Source organism: Corvus cornix, chromosome 4, assembly GCF_000738735.6.
Source record: "Corvus cornix cornix isolate S_Up_H32 chromosome 4, ASM73873v5, whole genome shotgun sequence".
In the NCBI taxonomy this organism is placed as follows: Eukaryota; Metazoa; Chordata; class Aves; order Passeriformes; family Corvidae; genus Corvus; species Corvus cornix.
Window position 1 is genome coordinate 3,696,749 of NC_046334.1, and position 27,378 is coordinate 3,724,126.

The following is a 27,378-nucleotide window of genomic DNA, read 5'->3' on the forward strand; positions in this document are numbered from 1 at the left end:
CTATGCAAACTGGATCGGGGGCAACTATTCAATTATATGAGATAAGGACCCTAACCCCATACTTTAAAAAATCTGCAGGTGTAACACCACACAAAGCATACATATTATAAGTATTATTTAGACACCTAACTAAAACTTCTTTGTGTGTGGAAATTACTGACAGAACTACCATATAAAACACTGAGGGAATTAATTAATTGGAGAAAAAAAATAAATGAACTATTCCACACTCATTATAAAATTGTTAAATTAGGTTCTAACTCAAAGCTCATTAATATGATCATTAATACGGCTGGTATGATACAGTCATAAGTGATGGAGCTGGTGATCTTTTTCTATTCCTATGCAGAAATATTTGAGAAACAGATACAGAAACTATCCATTAGCAATTGTGCCTCACAACGTGCAGCTGAATATGCCTCTGCGCTCAGCAAGATACTAAATTAACTAACTTCTTGGTCTATTGCTTTCAGGATCTGTGAGAACTTTGGTATATTATGAAACAAAACAAAAAAAAAAAAAAAAGAGAAGCAGTAAATTCTGATTAGAAGAGAGTTGAAACTAGCTCAAGGAACACTGCTTTACTTCAGGGAGTAAATATAATGCTAAGTAGCAAAACATTAACAGCATAGTCTTTGTTCAGTGTTAGCTGCTCTACAAAGATTCAGCTAAAACAAAGCATGGTATTAGATGTTATAGTTTTCTCTTTTCAAGCTCTAAATAACACTACCAAGTGAAGCATTAAACCTCTTTACAAAGTACAGCAGTTCTTTCAAACTACTTAGCTCTACATGCTATCATCTTTGAACTCACATAGTCAAGTAATTTGTCATTTGTCTTTTCAAATACAAACTTACACATAAAATAGGTATTCCTTATTATATATAGTTTTCTATTTATACAATAAGGACTAAAAAACATTCCATGCAAGACAGCAGAGAAGAGAGTTTTGAGACAATTGCAATGTTTCCATCATTTCAAAAACATCACAGAATTGTTGCCAAGCAAGGACTCAAAAGTCAACAGTTTTCCTGCAAACCCATCTCTAACTGCAGAGGCATCGCCATCACGGAGACTCGACTGAATTGCGTTTTCTGAACTACTGCCTTTTTCAGAATGGTACAAACACAAAACTGTGCCTCAGCATGAAAAAAAAAAAAAGTCTAACCGAACCTGCCCATGGGTAAAAGAAATCTGACACAGTGGTTACTATTAATTAGTATTCCTATTTGTCCAATACTACATCCAGTTTCCAAAGAAAGTGTGACAGGCTGAACTAGGAAAATGCTACTTCTCAAACCTGCTAACACCCTATTTCCTGGGCAAACAAGCTGCCCTTCAGTGCCACACCATGCACTAGTGTTCTGGAGAGCATCAAGGTTTTAACTACTTCCATCTATACATCCTGCACCTATTCACAGCCTTAAAAAAAAAAAAAACCAAAAAACAAACTAACATTTAAAAGACATTTCTAAAGGCATTTTTTTCTTCCTCTTAAATGAACCTAAGGAAGCAGCAGCAGAAGAAAGGGAACTGCCTGACAGATGGTCACAAGCAAGCAGGTGACCCCTGAAGCTTTCTAGCTCTTGGCGAGTCAATTATTAATGGGGATTTCTCTTCTTACCGCCCCATCCCATGCAGAGAGGAGCAGCAGCAGCAAAACCTCATTCAGAATGCATCCATCCCTGCTAAGTGACTCGGGAAAGAAGCAAACCAGCAGCGGTGAGCAGATGGTGCGAGCGGCTCGGGAGCGGGAGCGCAGCGGAGAGAGGAGCAAGCGAGCCCGCGGAGACGGCGCGTCCGAGGAGCCAACCGCAAGACTTACTAACCCGAGCTCCCGCTAAGATATACTGCAGATCGCCCGGGCTCTGTATCCCCACTGCTTTGTTTATCGGAAAATATTCAAAATGGAAACCTGACCCCACTTCTAAAAATAGCCGAATTTATTCCAATTCAACTTGAAGTCCCGCTGTTGAAGTGTGTGACAACAGTGAGCAAATACCTCGTCTTATCTCCAAAAGGCAGCATGTCAAGCCAAGGGGGGGAAATGCCCAGACGAGCTCTTCAGGTCCTCAATATTGGGTTCTTCGCAGGAACCGGCACCGAGAAGGGGCGAGCGCGGAGCAGCCGCCCCAGAGCAGCGGCGGCGCCCACCGGCCCCGCGCCGCCCCCTGCCGGCAGCGCGCCCGCTCCCCGGGCAGCGATCCCTCCTTGCCCGGCGCTGCACCCCGCTCATCCGGGCAGGGATCCCTCCCTGCCCACCGCCCTGCCCGGGCTGCACCCCCGCCTCCCTCCCGGGGGAAGGCGCAGCGTCCCAGAGGCGCTCACCCGGCTGGACGGGCTCTGCGCCCTCCTCCTCGGGAGGAGCTCCGGTCTCGAATGTACCGCGCACGGCTCGTCAGCTCCCTCGGCACTTAACCCGTAGCCCTCGCCGCTCCGGGGGCCGCCCTCATGTCAAAAAAGGTGACGAACCCACAGGGTGACGGAGCTCTTGAAGAGCAGCGCTTTGTTTTGAGATGACTAAGTACTGACACAACCCGCCCTCCCCGAGATAGCAGATGCCCTTTGAGGCTTCTACCTACTTCGCAGGGCGGGGAAATACATAGTTGCTTGCTACTCACGAGAAGTTGACCATGTCTGTTTTGAACCGAGGAGAACACAAATAACTAAAAGTCTAAGGCAGGGAGCTCCGAGGCTGGGACAGCTTCACTGAGCGGCTCGCCTTGCCGAGCGGGCGCTCCCCGCCGTAGAGTGGCCGCGGGCCGGGGGCTGAAGGCGAGAGCCCGCGGGGAAGAGCCGCATGTGCCCCTCGGTGGCAGCCGAGCTGCTGCGTGGTGGTTTCAGTTCTTTCTCGTTCGAGTCGGGGGGGGGGGGGGGGGGGGGGGAGGGCGGCTGGGCGGGGTGGGAGTCGCTTCTTTTTTATTTTCTTTGGAGGCAGCAAAGTGAAATGGAAAAGAACGAGGTTTTGGTGGAAAGAAAGGAACTGCCTCTATCCGCCGCCGCTCCGGTCTTACCTTGTAGCTTTTCTAACAAAGTAAGAGCGGGTGAAGTCGCCGTGATCGTCCAGCCACGCTTCCACCGCTTCCTGCTCCGGCGGGGAGGGAGAGCAGCGCTCCATGCTCCCGCCGCCGCTCTGCCGCCTCCTGCCGCGGCTACCGGCGCTACTTTCCCCTGGCCCGGCCCGCTTCCAGCTGCCGGTGCCCTGAGCTCCCACCCCCCGCCTACGCCCCGCTCCCAGGTGTGCGGGCAGCAGAAAGCCTAGCCCGCGGCACCTCAGCGCATCTCCGGCCCGGCCGCCGGTCCCGCAGCGAGCAGAGCCGGCTCCACCTCCGCCGCGGCCCCGCCTGCTTCGAAAAAGTGGTAAATCGAGTGTCAGTTCGGAGGGTTCTGCTGTCGGGTGTCAGTGTGTGATCTCTGACAGACCTCAACCTGGATATGAGTACTAAAGCCCTGGCTTTACAGTCCTTCATGCCTACAGTGCGGCTGTTAGATCCCTTTTAGACACTGAATAAGCCCAGTCTAGCTTTGAAGATGCTCAACACACATCCTCTACTTTCTCAAAATTAGACAGCCGTGACTGAAATTTTGGTTAACACTGAGCATCGCTTTCATGTATTGTAGTTCCATTCTATCATGTGCACACATCTATGATAATTTATGTTCTGCATTCACAATACACCTTTCACAAAGTCTGATGCATAACAATGGCTTCCTGTGTTGCCACACGTGCAGTGTCTTTGAAGGTAAGATAACAAATAGCAGAATGTTTCAGAGGAAGGGAATATACAGAGTCTTGAAAGTTATTCTCCTGTGTAGTCAATTAAGAGCTATTGTATGAAATGTTTTCTGCTGCTCTTAACCCCCTTTCAGGTGACTGTAGACTCCTGATACAGAGATATATGTCCTGTATATAGAGAGGTGGGATTCTGCACCTTGAGAAGGGGCTGCAGCAGGAACTTCACAGCAAAGGCCTTAAGAGCCTGTCCATGAGCTCAAGGGAAAAGTTCTATCTTCTGTGTCTTTGTGTCACATCTGTGTGTAGCACTCACTTGGACACGCGTGTCTTTTGGCTGTGAGAGTTTGTGTGTAATATGAGGCACACAGAAAGGGAGGTTTTACATGAATATTACTCTGTTATAAGGAGAATCTCAGGGGAAATGTTGTGCATGGTGACCGGAGAGCAAATGTGAAGATAAAACATAAGCCAGTTACACGCAGCATGAGTCAAGCTGCTGTTCAAGGCAAAGACAAATCTTTCAGCAGGGAAATACAGAATTACCAAGCAAACTGCATGAACAGACAACATGGCAATAAATGAAGCAGATGTTTAGTGCCAAAACCTGGAAAGAGTGGCATGTTAGAAAAAAATAAATAAACCCGTTGGGTAAATCACAGATTTCTGCATTAACCATTTCATTTCAGAAAAAGGGTTCTGAGGCTACAGTAGACATGGCAGTTAAAGCTCCTAAGCTAGGCAGAGGTTTTGGAAAAATGACACCATATTAAAATGCTGAAGTAAAACAGTAATGTAAAACATACAATTATAGAATGCAGATTGTATAAGTAACTGAAATGCCATTCCCTGAATGGTCTTATGTGGAATATTGATCATAGTACTGCTCATCCAATCTCAAAAAGCAATTGCAGAATCATCAGAAGTGACCTAGACAGGAAAAACAAGAAGGACCAAACTCATGGAAATATCTTTTCTGTAAGGAGGCAGGAGTTTGTTTACAAAAGGAGAAATACAAATATATAATTTAATTACTGGTATTTAAAAAGTAAGATAGTATTTTCTCTCTGTCTCATAGGAGAATAACAAGGTAATGGTCAATGCAATTATGTCAGCTGCAATAGATAGCATCTCATTTCATGTAATTAGGAGTAGCACTAATAGAAATAAGCATTTGTCCTGTGGTAACATCCAGTAAGCCCCAGTCAAGAACAGAGGTTGCACCAAGGAGCACTGTAAACATGTAGCATTAAATGCCAGGCCAGCTGAGGTGCAGCCAGCATCCCAGTATTCCATGTCCCAAGGAACTGGGACCCATGGGTGCAGCTGCTGCTGCTGGGGCCCTTATTTAGCTTACGGATAAGAACCAGTGAAGCCAATGCAAATTATTATCTTCCTGTGAAGTCAGTGGCAAAGCAACAGTTCAAAGGATTGCTACCCAAGCAAAGAATAGCATATACTTTCCCAAAAGAAATAAAAATTGAACAGTTGGGGGGAAAAAGGGATACCTTCTCCGTATCCAATGAATTTCCATGAATAATAATGAACATGTTGTTTTCATTTTTAAGGTGACAGGAGGGGATGAAGGCCAAGCATAACAAAAAACGAATGCTCAAAGTGGAAAAAGTCTTCCATAATTTTGGCTTCCAAAGTGCTCTGAAAAAGCTCCATGTATCTTAGCTCTCGCCCAGCTTTCCAGTCTGTTTCCACAGCTCAGAAGATAGAATTGATGTGGAGTAGCTCTAAACCTGAGAAGGCCTTGTAGTAATGACACACAAGTAAAAATGTCCAGTTCAAGTTTAGAAGCCGCTTGAGAGCTTAGTGTTTAAGCTGGGAAGCTTTTCCATCAGTAGGCCATGCTATTGCAGGACTGGTGGATGGAAAAAATATTTAGGTGAAATCTTTCATCTGATGTTTTGCAAATATTGTCATGTAAGGAGATAAAAAAGCGGGGATTTTTTTTGTCTGCTCAAGGCACATAAATTTGAAATGCTGCTAACTCAGGATAATTAGTAAGAATAAATACGGAAGTATGTAACCAAAGGAGAAGTAGTTATGTGATAATTTATGATTAAAGAACTCTATTTAAATTTATTTGAAAGTAATATAATTCTTTTTCATTTCCCTTTAAAAGAAGAAAAAAAATGGTTTCAGATGTCAACATTGTTAACTTGCCTGATTTATTCATTAGATGAATTGGAGCAGCATTTAGCTTTGCTACAAAGTGGGAATTGGCCATCTTTCTGCCATCTCTTAAATCTGGAAAACAGTTGGTCCATTTTGGCTCCTAAATCAGGTTTAGGACTGTACTGTATGGCCAGTGAGGCTAGAATATGATAAGGCAGAGGAAACTATTCCACTTCTTTATTAGCCAGCACTTTCACACACACACAGTGGAAGAATCCTAATACTAGTGAGGCAAGTTTCCATTTCCCTTCCATTCCATTGCATAAGGAGAGTGAAATAGCAACCAAAATGCCATTCATTCAAAATCTAATCATTATTTAGTGATGAAAACACTGAATTATGAGAATGTCTTATAAGTTTATTCTCTTAGTCCTTTCCAAATAATTGCTGGAAATGTTTCCCCAGAGCTGCTCAGCAGTTGCATAACCTACCCTCTCCTCTGGGATAACAGTGGATATGTCCTACAGGAAGCCATGGAAAATAGTAGCTTCCTCCTATTTTGATTTGAATGTGATTGAGCATTTGCGTCAATCAAAGTACCAGGCAAAATTATTGTTCACGTCAGGAAAGCAGCAGCTTCTCAAAGCTGTTTGTAATACATGGACATTTGTCTGGAAAACACTGTCAGACTTTATCTCCTGAAAAATGTAAGTTAGGATTTGAGTTTAACATATTAGCATTTGATGTGTAAACCGGCCAGTATGCTCAAATTGTAACTTTTCCTGATTTCTATTGGAAGTCTCAGGATAAGTTGGAAAGCTGTTAGCAAGTCTCTCTCTTTTTTTCAGCCTTCTCTCCCTTAAGCTAAGTAGTGCCACATCTTTCAGTTCTTCCTTGGGCATCATGTTCTCCAGCCCTCTGATCATTCATTTTCACTGTGGGCATTCCCTAGATTGTCTCTACCATTCCTGCAGTGTCTCAGCAAGCTAGGATCAAGTAATCCAACTGAACACCGATCAAATCCCAGTGAAGTGGAAGGAGTATTTTGGGTTCCTTGCAAGCTCTGCTCCTGCTAATACAGTCACCCTTGCTCATGCCTTCTTGGCAACAGCTTGATGTTGTTGACTTCTGTACTTTCTGTTCCCTTTTTTCATATACTTGCCATGTAGTCAGGTGCTGCCTGTGTTTATGTTTACCTCTGCCTAACTGCATTTTCTTGCTCTTGAACATTTTTAATTTCATCCTGTGCTTGCAGTATGTCTCTCCAATTTATCAATGCCAAATTCTGTGCCTGTCCTCCAGTGTGTATTTGGCCTTACCGAGCTTAGTGCAGACTTGCTGAAGGGCACAGGTCTGGGCAGTGATGGGTTTTGATGCAGGTAGGTGAAACTGTAGGTGGATAATGTATGCATAGGATTTGGTGGATTTTCCTTAGGAGGTAGTGGGCAGGTAGAAAATTTGTAGGGCAGATTTCATTCCAGGCCCTTCTCAGGCATACCAAACCCTTTCTTTATTTACATGATACTTAGCTTATTTTTAAAGAGCTTCTTTGCAATTACAAGAGCTTCTTTGCAATTACTTAGTAATTTTGAATTAGCGGTTGCTCTTATTAGTACATTTTCTAGTAATTGTGATTTTGAATTGAAGTATTTGGTTTATATTTGGTTTATATTTAGTCTTACAGATAATTATTGAGTCAAATTATAAGGGGCTTGTTTTCCTAGTTGTGGTTGTTTGGAGATGGAGACTCAGTGGCAAACTATATAAATGAAAAATTAGTCAGATTTTTTTCAAGAACATACCACTGCTATTTGGGCATCCACTCTTTCATTTCTATGTACTCCTACACCACAATTCTCTGTTGAACTTCTCACACGTTAACCTAGCAGCTGGAGTTTCTGAAGGCCCCCTATCATCACAAATTAGTATCATTTCTCTCAGTAAAACCCTTGGTTTTCTGGAGCTGTTTTTTCAGCACATTGTCCCTGTAATGATCTTTCTGAAACCACAGAGAGGTGTAGTAGCACCAGCTCCTGTGTCACTGTTTAATCCACCTTGGGCAATAAGAATAACTTTTGCCTACGCTTTGCTCTGAGAATGTGTCTGTTTTGGCCCGCTAGTTCTGTTTCTTTCTTTCCACAGTGACTTTTCCCAAAATAATTTTCTATCTTGCAAACGAGACTGATTTTCTTTGTTCCTTTAATGAAAAACTTAGATTTCTCAGTGTTAAAATATAGGCCAGACCTCACTAAGTGTTCTTAGTTGGTCTATATTAAGGGCCTGCCCTTCATGTTATTTATAACTGTGTAACATTTTGTAATTTGCAGCTTTTTCCATCAATAATTTTATTTTTTTTTCAGATCATTCAGTATTATTTGGGTCCATTTAGTATGGATCAGACTGATGCTATACATTGCTGGGGCTTTTATCAAAAATCCTGTAAAGTTGTGAGTTGTGATGAAATCTTACAGGAGTTTACTATATCAAACTAATTCGTGGTCTCATGGGAAAGTAGGAAGTTTTTTTTTATTCCTGACAAAACTAATTTTCTGTGTTGACTGGCGTTAATTGTACTATCATCCTTTAATTGTACACTGATTTCTTCCTGTACCAGCCTTTCCATCAGTTTCCCTGACGTTGATGTCAGGCAAAATGATCTGCAATTTCCTTATTAAATAATGGAACAATGCTTGCTTCTTCTCTGTCTTGGGGATCTTATGTGGAATTTCAAGACATGTTTTGCTTAGTTTGGTTCTTTTAAATTTTATCTTACTGAGGTTTAGGGTTTGTACCTGTTAAACTGGTATTATTTTACTTCTTGATATTTTGGAATCTTAGTAGTGAACATACGAATTTCTGCTTTAATAGATCACATGAGAAAAATTTTAGTGGCACAGAGCTGGTGAAGTATTATGCAGTGGGCATAAAAATTGTTTTCAGGGCTTTTTAGGAATGCACAGACATTCTGGTATTAAAGGAAAATGTTAATCTTTGATTGTGAAAGAGCAACAACAAATTGAACAGTAAATACAGTGATAACATAACATTGATATTGTGACCTAAAGGTATAACCACAAAATTTTCACTGTTCTGAACAATATGAAAGGAAAATGTGTAAGGGATTAGCTTGTGACTAAGGGTCACTGCAGCACTGCTAAATGAATATAATGGGTTTGCATGGCATTTTAATTATACTCAAGAAGAAAAGTATGAGAACAGTCAGATTGAAAAGAGGTTGTTAAACAGGTGTGTGGGTTTATTTCTGTCTATCCCATTTGATTTTTTTTTTGGAGGGGTGTGGCGTACTCAGGATCCTGCTATGTTCTCCTTCAGTTTTCATACCTATCCCTGGAGTCATCTGTGGTGTGGACGTTTGTTTGGCCAAGGGAGTCTGAATGAGAGTATTCCCAATGTACCATTGCTGATCCCGAATCAGCAGCAATCTCATGGAGAGGTTTTCCCCACAGTGCCTATTCATGCCTCCTCATCTCTTTTTAAAGCTTTGGCTTATGTGAGCACTTGGAGCTTTCAAAACCTTTTGATACTTGGTAACTAGTTTCTCTCTGGTAAATACAAGACGAAAACTATTAGAGTGAATCAGTGAAATGGATCTTTAGATTCTCCCATCAAATAGCTTGGGGTCAGCATCAACCTGCCTTCCTGAAAACATGAAGCTGTGTTTCTCAGGAAATTAGTACTACAAGAGCTGCTGGGTCCAAATTGTGATAACTACCTATCTTTTCACATTTGGTGCTACATTTCTGAAATTGCCACTTACATTTCATCGCTGGCAGGTTGCACACCGTTAGGTTTCTGAGACAGGGGCTGTCCATGGCCATGTGTTTCTGCAGCCTTTAGCATAGTTGGTACTTCACGTGCTGCTGTAAAACCAATACAAGGGACAAATTAAATCCATTTTTGTTGGAATCCAGATATCATTTGCATCGCTATAGAGCTTTTTCATTAATCATTGTCCCTCCATTAGATCAGTGAGGACAGCAATAATTGTCGCTAGTCTTGTATTACAGGTGTCTATAGCAAAATGGAAAGTTTATGGGATTTGACTTAGGTTATAGAAAAAGTTTATGTCATAGCTAAAACTACATCAAGTGAGTCACTTGTGTTTAGTATTACATTTAGTCTTCTAAATCACCAGGGAGCTGATTTTTAATCTATCTTTCTATAGCCACAGGGGTTCCACACTCACTCCTGGCAGCTTGTACCGGGTCCTAGGAGAGACAGAAGGAGTGTTGTCAACAATGTGGCAGACCTCATTTGGCACCTTTGCTCCCAAATGGATAATGTGAGCATCTGAAAACAGCGTGTACCTCACAGCCTGATCTGCTGGCCTGGGTTCGTGCTGAAGGAGAACCTCAGCCACTCAGCCCCGAAAACAGGTAGCTGGCTCATCCCTGCCTGTTCACTGCTGTGGCACCCCACTTTTGAGGCCTTCCATGTTGATTTTAGACCAGGGGAGAATCAAACCATGTGAGATGAAAGCTGCCAGAAAGAGTGAGGAATGTGGGGACAGCAGGATGGAAATAAGCACATAATTTTGCTAAACTGTTCCAATACGGAACAATACTAAGGAGAGTCTTGATGAGCCTAAAACTCCTTCCAGCTGCTTGTGAGCTACCGGCTGTGCCTGACATTCCTGCTTTCTGGCTTCTAAGTCTGGTCTCTTTTTAGAACCTTGAAAAAAACCTAGTTTTTATTTGAGCTTATTGAATTTACTTTAATTTTATTTATTTCCAGAGTAAAATGTTTATGTGGAAACAAGTTTGTGTGGTGTTCTCATGGCTCAAATAGTAATACGAGCACCCCTGAGGAAATGAAAAGTGACACAGCATGGGCCAGCCTGCGAGGACAGCTGAGTGCTTGCAGGCTGCAGCCCGGCTTCTCAGTTCATCCTGCACTGAGCATATACACATTCCCTGCTGTTTTCCTCCTTTCCATGTGAGACTGAGTCACAGAGGTGCAAAATGGACTGAAAAGCAGGATTTTGTGTGGGGGGGACATAGTCTTTCTCTGCCATTTTGTTTTCCTTTGTTGGTGATGTAGAAGAGCTTCTGTGTTTTATGAGAATTTTATGCTACCTACACACTGCCAGTACAGTGACATTAACAGGTAAAAACATAGGCAGAGAAGTATCGCAGTACTGGACTTCAGTACATTTACACAGACTTCAGATTCATTTATACTGTGTTATCTAAATTTGCAGTGTGTGCCTTTTGATTAGAACTGCCAAAATCTATTTTTTCTGTGACAGCTGAATTATGGATTTTGTGAAGAAAACCTCACAGCTGATTAAATTTGTATTGACAGGATTGCATTCTGTGTTAACAGGAAAACATCTACTTCGGGCCCCCTAAATCACATCTTTTCCTATGCTCTTACTTTAAGGCCCTGAAAACCCAGGGTAAATCAGGAAATGTTTGCCACCACAGATGCTTTCAGCATAAGGGAAACCAAACATGTCATTGCTAATTGATCAGAGTAGCTCTTTTGATAAATTTATATCTTCTTTTAATCTGCTGTTTGTCTTTCAGATGTGGATTGATTTATTCTTCCAGCATTTCTGTCCCAGGCAAAATATTTTTGTTATTTTATGGAAGATAAATCACAGCTCTTCCCTCTAAATACTTAGTGTCTGACTCTTAATTTCTTGATCTCTGTGTGTGAATAAAAGTCTGACCATTTTAGTTTTGCTATTTAAAAGTACTCAGGGGAGGTAAGAGAATACAGAATGAAAACCAGCAAAAGGAAAAAAACAGCACAAACCAAATCAGTCTTCTTGGTGGTTTTGGATTTTTAGTGAGGTTAAAAGATATTGATTTTATATGGACTATTGTTAATTTTAACTTACTCGTGGAGTTTAATATTACAACCAGGTAAGACACATCTTGGCATTCATGTAATCTTGTAATTCTATTGCTTGCTAGAGTATGAATTATTTAGAATGGAAAGTGTAGAACAAAAAAAGGATATAAATATATCTATAGAAAGAAAACGAACAGGAATTGGAATTCTATAATGTTTATAGTTACTAATAAGGAAAGGAAATAAATACAAGTTGTTCTTAAACAGGCTGGTAAAATTGAAAGTGAATGCTGCAAGTTCTCCCAAGTGCTTTCCAGCCATAAAAACTTGCAGAAAGTAGATTTTACCACAGATAGAGCCCAGCTGAACATCGAGCTGAAATGTGCACAGTACTATTGTTTCCATTTGCTAACAGGCCTTACTTGCTTCAGGGGTCCCTGCATGTTGCGGCTGTTTTCCATTCCAAGTGGCTCGAAGCATTAGGACAGCTTGGTCACTTCACATCTCAGCAGGAAAGCTTCAGATTGAAACAGCCTCCCTCATTCAAAAACAGAGCTCCTTTCTTCTTTTTTTTTTTTTTTTTTAAATTCCCCCAGGATTCTTGCTGTTTCTGAAGAGTTATGCTCGTGAGTAGTAATACAAAATGATTTCTGAAGCTCTTACTAAAAATTAATAAAAAAAGGGGGGGGGGGTGTGAAACATCTGAAATATCTTTCAGATCTTTTATCACACAGAAAAATCAGTGTATTTATCTGTGTCTTTGAATATCTGTCAGTTCCTGCAGCTCCAGGACCCTTCAAATTCACTAGCCAGCATCACGTACGTTCAGTGGAAACATAAATATAACAAAATACTGTGAATATCTCAAAGAAAAAATTAGGAGTCCTGTTGGAAAGAGACACAGTCTTCATGCCTTCATCGAGAGTCAGGATGTCAATGACCATCTCAGGAGGGGACAGCACCCAGGCAGCAGAGAACCAGCATCCTGCTGGTGCTGGAGCTTCAGCTGTACCTCTGCACGGTCCCAGGAAGGTGTTAATATGATTCACTTAAAAACCTGGCAGCCACAAAATACAAATAGAAAAAATGCAGCTGGATTTATACTAATGCTCCCAGAGCAAACAGCTCTCCTGTTTCAGGCTGGACTCATGTCTGCTCTCTTGCTCCTTTCCATCTGCTAACATCGAGCTCACACATGTCTTACCCACTACTGCAAGAACAGTGGGAGACAGCCTTTACTAGCTAACTTTCTTACCTTGCCTAACTTTGCCCTCCTAGTTTTAGTTTCTTTTGGAAGGAATTGGAGAAATGTCCCTCTGCACATCGACCTTCCAGCTTCCAGATCAAGGGTAAAGTTCTTTCCTGGTGTCTCTGGTGTTCTCACCACATTTCACCATATTCTATTTCATTCTTGTATCATCACCAGTGCTTGAAAATACGTTACACTCCAATGCAAGAGCAAAATACCCTCTCCTATTCTCACCTTCCTCAGGAAACTCTTCTTTGGCAGCACTCAGAGACACGAGTCAATAGCAGCAGAGAGTCATCTTTATCTGACCATGCATGCTGCTGCTTCTGGTTTGTTGCTCCCCTTTTGATCTCGCTGTGTTGTGCTCACAGATCTGTGCTGCTTAGCAAAGGTCCTTGGGACACGGACCAGGCCTTTGTGTTTTGTACAGAGTGTTTCTGTTCTCTGGCTGAATGTCTTGACCTTTAGAAGGCAACTCTAAGGTTGTCAAAATGTGGTTTATTTAATCAAGAATCTAATTCGGAGATAGCAACTCTGTTACAGGCCCGAAATTCTCTCTTGTGTATGGTTCATGCCAACACAGCTTTGCCCACACAAATGTTCACGGAGCTCAAATAAAAAGAGCTGTAAACAGAGAAGAAAAGGCTTTCAAACTGATGAGGAAGGCTTTCTTAATATTTATGTTCTTCCTTGTTGGCAAAATGGGTAATTTGAATTCAACTTAATCTGTTTTTATTTCAAAAATGAGAAATATACAACTGATACTTCTTTCCTCAGCGGAGCAAATTAGTCAGTGAGCTAAGCACAACACAATGAAATGAAGCCATTTAAAGAAAACCATTGAAGGTAAAAACATTTGAGTAATCAAAAACAATGTTCCCTTCAGAACACGGCATTACAACAAAGCTGGTTGTTCTGCTGGTCTTGTTGATTTTCACTGACTACAAAGCAGAATAGAAACTTTCTCCATAAATCCCTGGGTGCTAATGCAGGAAGGTGGCTGTGTAATCTGAGCTGTCTGACCCTGGCAAAGGAGCAGACTGTGAGCTCACTGCCTAAAGAAATGATTAAAAAATTCAGTGCTGGGAGGACAACTTGCTGCTTTATTAACATTTATCAAATTAAAGAAGTTAAATATCTGAAGCAGTATGAGCAGTGCATAAAAGCAGGGGAGTGAAAGGAGAAAAGCTGGTTTTGGGGTGTGCCATGGCCTCTCTCAGAGAGCCTCTCATCTATCTGCTTTCCAATTTGTCCTGTCAAACAGCTGGCTTGGCCTGGAGTCCACAGGCAGATGAGCAGTACCATTCACACACCCTGCTATCCAGAGCACAAATGTTTTCCCTGATGCCTGGTAGTTCCTAGCCAGCTTCCAGAGCTTTGGCAGAATTGTTCACAGATGTTTGAGACATGGGGATGAGACAGAAATTTGTTGAAGAGGGATATGAAGTTAACGCATAGTTAATACTGTTGTCTTTATCTCTGTGAAGTCTGTCTCTGCAATCTGGTAGGGAATGATGTGTGCACATTGCATTAAAATTCCTTCTTCGAAGTTATATATCCCAGAAGTTTAGGAAAGAAGCTTTTTTATTTGCATGTAAGTTTTAATGTCCTTTGAAAGGGATTGATCTGTCAGTGCTGGGGCCGAGATGTGATCCTTGTTCCCGGGGCACGGTGCACATCTCACTCTTCAAAGAGCCTTCTAGTGTGCCACTTCCAGGCAGCTCCTCAGCCCAGCAGAAGGGGGAGGCTGGAGTGGCATCCTCCTCAACACCACACTTTTGCTGTGGTTGGCTAAACCTCCCCAATAAAAGCTGTCACCCTCGGGGCAGTCCCACAGCACACTGCCATGTCCCCATTCCTCCTCAGCGTTGCTGTCAGGATGGTAGGAAAGCTTGGGATTGATGCCAGGTCATGAGAGAGCAGAATTTAGACCGAAGGTGTTTCTCTACAGAAAGGCGTTTTTCTACCGAAGTCAGTAGAAACTGAAGTGGCCCTAAATATACATTTATAGGAAAAGTGAAAAGCAAAGTAGTGACAGACAACAAGTATTCTAACAGGAGAATCTAATTTTTCTCTTTTCACCACGTTATGCAAAGGACGACGGTGAGCACTGTGTTTGCTGGCAATGGAGGGAAGTCTGGGGAATCTATTCATTTTCCTCCTCATTTAAACAAACACTCTCAGAACCATGACCAAGAAAGGAAGCAAAAGTACTTAGCAAACTTACATTAAGTGTTCTAACTCAATGTTTGTATTTTTCTCCTGAAAAATATACTGACTGTATTGGTAGCACAGTAGTGTCCAGCTTCTGCAGTCTGATGTCGGAGAGGGCTCAGGGAATATTTTTAACCTTGTATGGAATCTTAATTTTATTTTCAAAATACCTGAAGCTCAGAACAGTCTGAGCTATTCTGAAACAAAAATTGTGTCCTTCAAAGAAAGTTCATGCAACTCCCACAGGGTAATCCTGTCTGGAAGAAAAAGCGACTAGTGCCCAGAGATAGGACTGCCTCAGAAGAAATCTGTCTCTTCCCCTTACTTTCTAGTACTTTGGGAATGTGATTTAAAACAGAGGTCTTGTGAACACCAAGAATACTCCTGTAGAAAGATGATTTCTTCCCACCAGATAGCTGTCTCAGATTAATACCAACCTGCTACATAATGCCACTACTAGCTAAGATTTGGTAGATTTTCATTTCATGGATAAACCTGTGACATTGCTTGCTAATCTGGGAGCTTCTGCAGATAAGTACCAATATTTATGAAATTTTACTCCATTCCCGTAAGTCTGTATTTTTGGCTGTCGAGCCAGAAGTTCTTACTTTGGGGAATGTAAAGGAGATTTTAAATGTGATTGAAAAGATAATTTGGTCTTGAGAAGCCAAAATATTTAAATTTTGTTTACTTTTTATTCTCATCATTTTGAATGTTTCATGCTACAGTTACCTTGTGTTTAAGTAAACTTTTATTAGTTAAGGATGAGCTGCAACTCACAAATGAATCTCCAAAGAAAAAGGAAAATTAATGAAGAACTGATGGGTTTGTTTTAAGGATACATATGAAAGGTTTGGATAAAAGATTTTAATTTCTTTCCATAATTTATCATCCCCACTATCAAAATAATGTCCCTCCTACCACAGAAGGGATAAGTCATAAACTGCATTGGATGGTAGATGTTGTGTTTTTAATCAACAGTGTTGTCATTGTGTGGCTTGGTTTTCGTCAGGAAAATCCCACATCTTTTGCAGAGTGGTAACAAAGTATTTTGCACTTATTAGCTTCCTTGAAATAAACAATCATGATGATGAAAAAGAGGCAGAATTGTGAAAGGCAGGTATTTTATGGCAAGGAGTGGCTCATTGTTTCATCTTTCCGAGATAAGGACAGGATATGATGCACAGATTCATGCCCGTCAGTGACCTCACTAAGTGCAGAATGCAGTAGAAACATCACAGGCTTAGGAGCAGAAATGGCTGCAGTGGTACCTGGATACTTCTTTGCTGTCCCCTTCACCATCATGTTGTCTTCACTACTGCAAAACTAATTAAATCTGAGAAGCACAGTCACTATGCAGTGGGTCAAATTCTCCTCTCTACTCCGTACTGTGTATTTAGAGTGACTCATTTCACCAGGGTTTGTCTGTATTTATGCAAATGTAGAAGCTTGTTGATGATGACATTTTGCCTTCTTTGGAAGATTTGCACCTGAAGTGGTGTTTCTATCAAAACTGTAAGGAATCACCAAATCTGAATGATGGTAAGGTGTTATTTCACTTTGGCAATTTTGCTTTAAAAGCTGTTACTATTTTTCCTTAAACCACCAGATTCAGCTTTTTCTAAAATAACATATTTACTGCTTCTGTCCCGCAACAGTTTATAGAAATGGTCTTGTCTCTGTCTCCAGTGCTGTCTTGGGAATTCTTGGAACTGTCCATCAGTGAATATCTCTGAGTGACACATACAGTGTATGAGCCCTAAGAGCAGCCCTAAGAACTTCGCTACCACACAGGATGTCACTGAGTGCTCGGTGTAGATGTGGATTATCTGTGTGATCTAATGAAGTAAATAGATATCCCCTGCAATCAAGAATATTTGTTCTGATGCTTCAAGAACCTTATTCTCCATAACTCTGTGAGCTTAAATCAGATTTGCATTGGTGAGGTTGCTCAGAAATAACAGGTACAAAAAGGGAAAAACAACAAAGGGTCTTGATAATTATTTCTTGGCAATTCCCACTTCCCGTGAGAAGCAAACACACAAATGCTTTTTTCAAAGCAGATGTCACCGCACGTCCATAGCTTGGAAAGACGCAGATGGACGCATGTTTGGAGAAAAAACAACAGGCAGGGAGTTTGGAGAGGAAAAGCAGTCCTTGGTATTTTGTAGCTGTCACCTTTTGATAGAGGCATGCGCAGGCAGAGGGGCAGCTGGGCTGCCCCAAGCAAGCGCTTCTCCCTCCATCTCCACAGCTGCCAGTGCTGCTCTCAGTCAGAGGGTGCTCTGCCAGGCACTTTTGGGAGGAGGGAGAGTGCAAGGGGCATCGGCAGGCTGTGTGGGATCTGGCCATCAGCTCTGTCCCGACGCTCGTGCTGCTGGGATAGTGGGAGGGATACCCAGCCCCAGCAGAGGGGTGCAGGTTGAGGGGCTTAGCATGGGCCAGAACTCCAGTCTCGCCCAGCCTGCTCTGGGGTTTGAATTGGCCTCTTCATGGAAAAGGAGAGTTTCCATCTCACCAATTAGTTAACGTGGCTGCAGTGCACAGACCAGAAATAAAACACCTGTGGAAAGAGGGGTAGAAAGCTGGAGCTGTGAACCAGAGAAAGACACTGAGTACTGCAGTGGCTGAAGCTCTCAGTTTCATGAGCAGAGCTTCCAGCACTGCAATTTCCTCCTGGATACAACTAGGGGTTTAGTTCCTTCTGATTTCCTGCCATTTTTATCTAACTGGCTAATTTTACTGACTTAATATACAAAGAGTCAGAATTCCTTACCTCCATTTCTACCCCATCACAAATTAGGATTATTTTTGTTACAACTAGTTATTAATTTATTACTGAAAAAAGTGTTGTTAATTCAAAATAAATATGCAGAATCCCATATGGATGAATTAAAGAATCATGTGTGCTGAACATGAATTTGAAACACCAGCCTGCCAGTATCATCCAGTGGAATTTGGCCAGAAGTTTCACTATAAATATGTGGAATCTCCTTTGTCATAGGTTATATTTTGCTTGCCTTCTACACTAGAACACTGATCTCTGATTTTGAATCATTATTTTGCCATGTATTTTCATTTGATATATGCAAATATGTCAGTGACTGGAAGTGAAGAAAGTTGGCCATTTATCTTTTCTGAGAGATCATCTAGGAATCAGCAAACTATCATACAAGGGTTTATTCCTATTGCTGAAGTAAGAAGGATTGCACTGCCTGCTTTGATATTCCCAGCAAGGACAATTAAAAGTATGTCATCAACCTATGACTTGTACTGGAAAGGATTTTGTTTCCTTATGTATTTACGTGTAAAAGAATATAAGGGCCATCAGAGAAAGAGGGAAAGGGGTTTAGTCTGTTTCAGTTGCAAACAAAAGGAGAAAAGAAGCTGTTATTTCAGCACCAGTGAGTAGATATCTATTGCATGTGACCCCTGAAAGACTCCTTAAGTCTTTTAAAAAGTCTGGAAAAGCTCGTATCTATCTCATCTGCATCTGTATCTTCATCTCAAAACTTTTTGTAAACTGCCCTAAAGTACTCAGTTATTAGGGCAAGCTCAAATTCCTTTTACCACTGCAAGACTGAAATTGTCACTTTGGAACTCGTCTTCTATGAAAAGGAAAAAAAAACCCACCCCACAAGTCTTTCCAGGAACTTAACCAAAACAAGTTTCAGAGAACATTTTCTGTTTGGGGGATATCTTAAAAGCCTCACGTGGCACAGCCTCAGCACACAATACTTATAGAACCTATAGTGGTGCCTGTGCAGCGGTGGAGAGTGCTGGTGGGCATTCACAGGCACTGAAGGGTTCAATACTAATTAAGTGGTTAATGATTGGGAATTATCCAAGGGAATAGCCTGTATTCCATGCAGCCTTGTAAAGAAGGATGTTTTCCTGACTCGTTTCACATCCCATATTCAGGACTTGTTTTTGTCAGCCAGCTGGGCTGGGCCCTGCTCAGGCTCCAGCAAACCACAGCAATGAGGTTAATGCCCCCAGTGCAGATTCATTAAAGTTTCTCATCAAGACTTGCCCTTTCTTCAGCAGAGGTTACTGATCCCTAACATTTGATGACAAAGGTATAAATGAAATTTGTGCTAAAGAGCATTAATTTAGAGAAAAGAATCAAAAACAACAAATCAAAATACTTTTACTAATATTTAAAGTAACCTGGGTTGTTTTGAAGTACCTGTTCTAAGGGTTTAACTACCTCTATTTATGTCAAAAAATATTAGGTGATGGTAATCTAGAAGTGTGATCATGACAGAAACCTTTTTATCCAGTTGATTTTCAGCCAAAAGAACACCAGTAGCTTCTCCCCATGTCTTTTTTTTCCAAGGCCTTATGGTACTGTTCTTTTGGGAAATACAGCCCTCTTGAAACCAAACATAGCCAGGAAAAAAGAACAACTTAATTTACATTAGAATTTGCAATTTAATTTGAGGCTGAGAAGACATTCTGAGAAGCATGGTAGTAATCCAGCGGAGGGAGAGTGAGATAAATAAGCTTGCACTAATGTCAGCACTAATAAGGATCCTGTTTTCAGCAGCTGAGGCAGAGTGGTCAGGAACAGCTCAATTATGTCCATGCTGTACCACGGCTCGTGGTGCAGATAAAAGCAGAAAAACCTCACAGTGTCTGGCTCTGAAGGCTGGAAGCAAAATACTGGAGGCTATTACAGATGTGCTCATTGGGAATTTTAACAAATTTTTCTTTTCTTTCAATGTGCAAAGAGATGCAAAACTTTCTTTCAGTCTTCAGACTTAGAAGATCATTTTGAACAATGGTGCACAAGTATGTGAGTGTCACTTCAGAGGCTGCTCCAGTTTCCGTGATAATTTAGGAGTTAACGTGTTCTGTTGTGCCATTTGCTGGATTGAAATTCAATAGAGCTGTAACATTTCACCTCTCAGAGCTTATTTCTCCTCCTACCCCAAGTCTGTTAGGAGCTAATAACCTCAACCTACAAGACAGCCTCTTATTACAGGTATTGCACAGTTCTAAATACAGTGGGAACAGTCATTCAGGTTCTCAAGTGCTATTGTGAGACACAAATAATATTAAACATTAACTTGAGAGGTCACTTTTCATTTTTATGATGAGAACAGAGATGCAAGTGTGGAACTGATGAGGATTTTGGGGTTTTAGAAATGCTTTGAAGCTGGAACTTCATCTGTGAACTTAAAGGCATTTCAAATAGAATGCTTTATTCTTTGAGGGGGTTTGTGCATGGATGTAATTGGTCAAATATGTACAAAACCTGCCTACAGGCCTTGCCTCTGTACATATTTAGGGAAACAGAGAGACTGTTTCCATAAATTATAATAAAACGTACAAATTGCATAGCAAATGACGAACGCTGTAAAATGTTGTCTGAAAAGTTCAACCAAGCACTAGATACAAATTGACTTTGAATTCCAAGATTCCAGATAAACATACTTTTGTCTCTTTAGATTTATATGAGCTGTTCTAGTTCTCCACTAATTCCCTCTTAGTTCTTGGAGCTGTGTTTATACTTGGTTGATTTGGCCTACTTGAGTATCCTTTTCTACGCTGTACCTAAGTTTGATTTTCCAGTCAAGTACTCTTCTGGGGACACTCAGTACATCAATCCCTCGAGGGCTAAATTTGGAAAGCACAGCATCAGTTGTTATCATTAACTGCCTTTAGAGTACATTGGAGTAGTGAGAGAAGTGATAGATTTCCCAAAGCTTCCTAAAGAACCATTTCCTACTTCAGACCAGGACACATGCTCTGCTATCTGTTTAATCAAGTAACAAGGAACAGTCATAGTCAAAAGCCAGAAGAGGAACAATTATCTAGTCAGATAATTTGACCATCTTTAAAATTTGACTCCACAATGCAGTAGAGTATAATTTCATTTTCCTCCAGACATTAAAATTATTAATAAGAAGTCACTATAAATTATGAACAATACAAAGTGTTCAAACGAACTCAGCTGTAAATTTCTTTTGGCAAAATTCCAGAGGTCTACTTTAATCTTCCAGAGAAGACTTTTTGCCTGATACTGTGCTGCCTTTGCAGTTCTTTTGTTAGTACCAGCAAAGAGAAGCAGAAGGCTGGACCAGCCATTCTTCTGGGCAGGAGCTGAAAAGATCGAGAAAGACTCCTGATCTTATCTTGAAAACGGATGTAGGCTACTGGCTAAGGTCGGGAGTAATGGGAGGTGAGTTATTTCATAATGAGTTTGGATAGTTTCCATGAGCTGGTTAGAGAAAAATGATATAATTCTGCAACTATAGCAGAGAAAGCACAAATAGCAAATTACTCTAATGAAAGCTTTTGTGAGAAAAGCCTTTTATTATAGCTGTTCCAAATGTGCAAAAGGACAAAGTAACAAGTCTAAATACATTTTGTTTTTTCTTAAGCAGTGTCCAGTGTCCCTTGAGCTCCATTTGTTCAAATAAGTAGGAATATGGTGATACAAAAGCAGATGGTGTTTGCTGCTATTGGATGACAGATGTTCCCTTATCCCTGAGATTATGCAGTTAAGTGTAATACATTTATAGCTGGTTTATGCAAAATACTGAGCACCCTCAGTTCACATTAATGGTCAGGGCAGCTGGAGTGGCCTGGTGACTCCCAGGAGGTGCACAGCTCTTGGGAGTCAGGGACTTTCTCAACTGAACTCGTCACCTAAACTCTTGCTTTGGAGATGTACTGATCATCAGTGTTCAGCATCTTTGGGATCAGCCTCCAGTCACCCTTGTTAGGTCTGAAGTCAAAGACCTTCCCCTCTTTGCAGGAAATGGATCAAGTGCCCATGAACTGTGTCTAAAGTGGTCACTCGGTTGATGCAATTGTGTGGCTGTAGCAATCCCACTAATAATAACAGTGTTGAAATACACGTCTATACATTGCACAGAGGTAGAAAGGAGATAAGATAATCTCAGTGCTCAGTAGAAAATGCCCTAAACAGTTCCAGGTGCTGGGCAGCCTCCCCTTTAACTTAACACCATTGCAGGTGTTAAGCCTCCTGGAGGGTGAGCCCTCCAGTCAGCCCTGATCCTCGCTGCACTTGAACATGGCCCTCCTGGATTATCAAACAGGGCTCCTTCTCCTTCCAGTGAGGTTTCTTTTGAAATGGCAAGAAGCATTTTTAAATTTATCCATATGTACCCTGAGATCAGGCTGGCAAATGGATGAAAGTCAGTCAGATTTAAAGAGCCACCATAAGAGTACAAAAGGGGATATCCCACTAATGAGAATTCTGTTAAAATTCATTAGGAGGAATTTCTCTGTGGTCATTATTTATCAGTTTAAAGTCAGTGAGAAACCAAGCCCTTTCTTATTTCAGGGCTAATTGTGTAGTGCAAAGTACAATCTCCTATTCTTAACTTCTGGATGTTACTGCATAGTCTAGATGGATATAGTTACAAAACGATAATTTAGGACAACATGCCACGTGAGTTAATTCATCCTTGCCCTAAAAGTTCCTGGATTCCTGCGGAACCTTAGCTTTGACCTTCTCTGAATAGCAACAGGAGATAGTGACTTCAAAGTTGATACATTTCCTGGGTAACAGTGCATGACCAAGTTTCTGTTATCACGTATTAAAATAAATTTTCAGCAGTTAATTCAAATAGCATTTCATTTTATATTTTAGTACTACAAATAGCAGGATTCCTTTGTATAAAATTGAAACTTTGATTTCACCTGATGGTTTTCTCTGTTTTGAACAGCAGATTTTCTTTTCAGCCTATGAAATACCATCATTTGAAAAAAAAAATTAATCTCCAAGGAATTGCTGCTTTAAAAAAAATGGGTACCTTGTACCAGCTCCCTCTAAATTCTTCTCTTTCTTAAACAATGCTGTATTTTTAGGTAAGCAATACACATGCCAGACACTTGCATTAAAAATATGATGTGTATTGTGTACTTCATTAATTTCTTGACATAACATCAGCTGAAAAAACAGCAGTTTGTAGGAATTAAGTTATGACATAAAACAGACTATTTATGTCAAGAGAAGGAGACAATTCACATTAAAACCAGGGAGACGACGACTTGCTGCATAGTTCATGCAAATCTTATATGAACTTCATAAAAATATGAGAGGGACTCACTGCAGCCATGTGACAAAGTGCAGAGCATTGTCACCCCAGGACAGGTCACACGAACAGTACAGAGTTTCACTGGAGAAACCCAAATTCTGAGTCTAGTGAGTGCACAAACCTCACTGCTTATGGAAATCCTGGATGTGAAAATGCCTCACCACCTCCTGTGACCTAGGAAGGGTGTAGGGCAGCACTCCCTGGCACCACAGTTTCTTTCCCACTCTCATCAAAGCGAGGACTTCAGTTACTCCAGGACTTCAGCAGACACTGAACAAAACATATTGTCTGCCTGAAATCACAACAGAATTTCAGGACGAGCAGGCTGGCATGAAATAAATATTTGAGGTTCAGTCCGCTTCAGGTGATTTCCCTAAAATAATAGATGATGGTTAAAAATGATATTTGGTTTCCAAATACCCATCCAAATGCATTCCAGTTGGCAGCTTGACAGAACGGTCATTTTTAGAATTTTATGCTATTAAAATCAGAGGTCAGATAAAGTGTAACTATCCAAAGATTAGACTAATTATTGCTACCCAGTGTCTGTCAAGGGCTTTGTCCCTCTCAAGATGCCTGCACACTTTAGCATAAATACTGTAACTCTCCTTCCCTAGCATCCTTCTTTTCCTTCACCCCAACCCACACACAGAGTGGCATTTAAATAAGATTCTTCACACTGTGTCATAAATATTAATGGCATGAAACTCAGAGCTTGGCATTTTTCACTAATGGCCCTCTTCATCACAGTTTCACACCTGGACTGCAGCCAGCCCCTGTGTAACTGGCTGACATTTTTTAAAAACATGTTACTATTGAAGTGAAACAAAATACTGAAACAATTTCTCACAAATTAATATTGTTGGCAGATCCTCTCTCCACATTATGTGCTTGGGATGTCATTTGGCATGACTTCCTAAACAATGCCCATGTTGGCTTGGCATGGTTTGACTTGTAATTACAGTTTATGCCTTTCACCTAATCCCAATAATAGCTCCAAATAAGCTGTGGATGGACATTTGATGTAAAACTGGGGCTGGTTTAAAAAAAAATTAGTACCTATTTCGCTACAATCCAACTTTTCTATGAAGCTTCCAGAAGATCTCCATAGAAAGATTAATGCCGTTGTTGGCATTTCTTAGTTCCTGTGCTTACTTGCATCACTTCTGTCCTTTCAGTCTGAGCTGTACCAATCATCTGAAATTGTAAATTAAACAACCAACAATGTTTTGGAGATATTTATGCCAGTGTTCAAGATTTAATTTTCTGTTGTCTTTCTGCCTGAATGAAATACACAGAGCTCAGTCTCTCCATACAAGATAACGAGCCTTCTGAACAAGCTGCCAGACACTGACACACTTACTGAAACAGCAAGTATGTGTTTTGTTCTTCTTAACCTTCATTTTATATCTGAGTTAGGACCACATCTCACAGGCTTGAGCCTTTCAGTATCTAGATCATCCCTGAGAAGCTGATGTTTCACTAAAAAAATTGGGTGAATGAGAACAATAATAATTTGTCTTTTGCCTTAAGCAGAAGGTAACAGTAGAAGGTGGATAAGCAGAAACATATTCTGGGCTCATTGAAATCAAATGTATTTCACAGTGTGATGTGTGTCAGCACTTAAAATGCTTTGAATTAAACAGGACAAGGAGCAAACAGAAAGCGTGGGATCATAGGGCTGGAAGGAATACAAAGTCACCTAATACAAGGCAAAAGCAGCAACCTTTGGGTGCTTCCTGACAGACACTTGTCAGGCTGCCTTGAAATCTTCAGTAGCAATGCACAAAACCTCTGTCAAGTTTTCCTGCTGTTCTTGGCCCTTTTGTGATAAAATGTTTCTGATGATGTAACCTGAATCTTTCTTGAATTTTATCCTGCTATTTCTGCAGACACATTAAATAGCCTTCTACATGTCTGAAAGACTGTTATCAAGGCTTCCCTCAGTCTGTTTGGCTAAGTATCCCACTTTTCCTATATTTTACCATAATTCATATTTTACAGATCACTTCATTATTTTCATTGCTGTGTTTGGGACTGCCTCTGACCAGTCCATAGATGTCTTGAAGTGTGGTCCCTGACATAGCCCCATTAGTCCAGCTAAAGTCTTATCAGTGCTGCTCTAGCAAAAGGGTTACTTGTCTGCTATCCACATTCCAGAATGACACTCTGTGTTGGCAGCAGCATGACATTGTTAACTTACATCCTGTCTGCTCTCAGCTGTCATTTCTATGCTCTTTTCCATCCAAATTTCTCCTTCCTCAGCTATTCCACGTTTTCTGTCTGTGCAGGTTATTCCTGAGCATGGTGCTTACACTTGTAGAAGTTGAAAAAGATAAAAAGTTTTCCACTCATATCTCCAGTTTGTCACAACTATAGGGAATCCTATTCTTGACCTCCAAAGTACTGGCAGTGTACCAGACTTCATTTGTCTCTAAGTCAAAAGAGCCTCTTCTGTGATGTGACATTTGGGTAAGGAATGAAAGCACTGAATGACACTGGGACAGGCCCCAGTGGAACATCCGTTTGGTACATCTTCCTTTTGATAAGGAACATAACTGTTCAGCTTTGCACGCACAGTGGAGATCCCTTTTCCCTAACATGCTGTGACATAACACTAATAAATGCTAAATATCTAAGATTCATAGTTTTGCTTTCCTCTTTGTTTCTCAATAATACAATTCTGAAAAGAATTGCTTAACATGCAGTAAACGGGAAACTTTGAAAGCACACATTAAAAATAACATATTTTATATTGATTTCTTTCTTCTTCAACATATGGAATTAAAATACCAAGAGATGTTCTTTTGTTCTGAATGCCCTGGAGGTACTTACTATAAGCTTGTGCATTTTAAAAGTCTGCATAATTTAATGGACGGGTACCAAATGCAACTTAAATTATCGATACTGTATGAAGAGAAACTCATGATATACTTCTAATTCAGGTAAGTATGTGAGTTTTAGAAACTTGGAGCATTTGCTTACTGAATTTCGTCTACTCTGATGTCTCCAGCCATCCAGTAAATTGAAAATCAGTATGAGAATGCTTGATCCAGAATGCAAGTTTTTTTAAGATCTCAAAGTTCTGAAAATTTATGAGTGTTTACACTTAGTGTTTTGGTTTGCCCCCTGTTATTTACATCTTTGTTTTAACATGTAAAGTGCTTTTTTCAAAAAGAAGTGCAGTTATGTAGGGATGTTTGTCAGATGTATGCCCAACTGTATATGAAACGGTAATGGACCAGTCCAAAACTGATTGTGGAATGGGCTGTGATGTCCTGCTGTTGTTCAAGGGCTTGAAGTATTTTATAAATTCCTACTTTTAATTTATACATGTACTCAGAGACATGGAATGCTTTAAATCTTAATTTAGAATATTCATACCATGCTTTGACTCCAGAAATCAAAGGCAGCTAACCTAGGAGCTCACCACTCAGAAAGGCTGTTTCTTTTCATTGCTGTCACCGTTAGTATTTCCTATGCAACAGGAGCCCAAGTGTGAAGTGTAAAACTCCAAGTGTTCTGTAGGGTGGAAGCAGAACCATTACTGTACTCAATTATTTTTGAAGCAGAGGGAGTGGAGAATTGTGTGGCTGAAGTAAGAAATGCAAAGAAAAACCTATGGTGTCTGTTTTTAAGGATATCATGGAATAACAGTGGGACAAAGTAAGGAAATTGCCACTCTTGGATGATAAAATGTTCCATTATAAAGGGATCACAGCACCCTGCATTTTCATGGTACTTAGTTTCCTGAAACCCTAAACCCTTTCTAAGGGTTAACTAATTCACTTTATAATGCTCCCTTTAAGGAAAAATAGTACTTTCAGACCTTTTCTGACAGATGTTGAAACTTTGTCTCTGGAGGACAAAGTTGCATACCCCAGTTCAAAGCAGAAACAGAGGTCTCAGCTCCAGGTTGTCTCCTATATGAATATCAGGTTTAATCCTACAGGTTGGCAAGCACTTAGAACAGCCAAGAAGTGACGGAGTCCCAGACTTTATACAAATACTTGTAGCCCTTTTACAAGTAATACTTGTGCTTCTGTCCTACAGAGAGATTTTGGAGTGATATTGAATGACCTAAATTGAATTTGTCTCGAACTTGAGCTACTGTCTTCACCACATGTTTTCCTGGTGTTAACCCTGGAAAATCTTTGTGC

At 40.8% G+C, this 27,378-nt stretch overlaps 1 protein-coding gene and 1 long non-coding RNA gene across 10 annotated transcripts in view; one reads left to right on the forward strand and one right to left on the reverse strand.

Annotated features, from left to right (window-relative positions):
* LOC109145617 overlaps positions 1–27,378 on the forward strand; it is a 115,373-nt gene that overhangs the window by 56,821 nt on the left and 31,174 nt on the right. The window contains exon 5 of one of the 2 annotated variants that reach the window (XR_002047094.2): positions 1,642–1,952. The exons of the other annotated variant lie outside the window; for it this stretch is intronic. This is a non-coding gene — a long non-coding RNA (uncharacterized LOC109145617). Of the gene's footprint in view, positions 1–1,641; positions 1,953–27,378 lie in introns of those variants that run through there. 2 annotated transcript variants of the gene reach the window in all.
* Positions 1–27,378, reverse strand: part of PDE5A (phosphodiesterase 5A) — a 106,493-nt gene that overhangs the window by 48,836 nt on the left and 30,279 nt on the right. The window contains exon 2 of one of the 8 annotated variants that reach the window (XM_010406437.4): positions 9,639–9,741. The exons of 2 other annotated variants lie outside the window; for them this stretch is intronic. In XM_010406437.4, the coding sequence (XP_010404739.1) occupies positions 9,639–9,721 (83 nt within the window). In that variant the 5' untranslated portion in view covers positions 9,722–9,741. Of the gene's footprint in view, positions 1–2,002; positions 2,166–2,328; positions 2,488–2,621; positions 2,730–3,014; positions 3,297–9,638; positions 9,742–27,378 lie in introns of those variants that run through there. 5 more of the 8 variants (XM_019290098.3, XM_039550441.1, XM_039550442.1 and 2 more) reach the window with 5 other exon arrangements.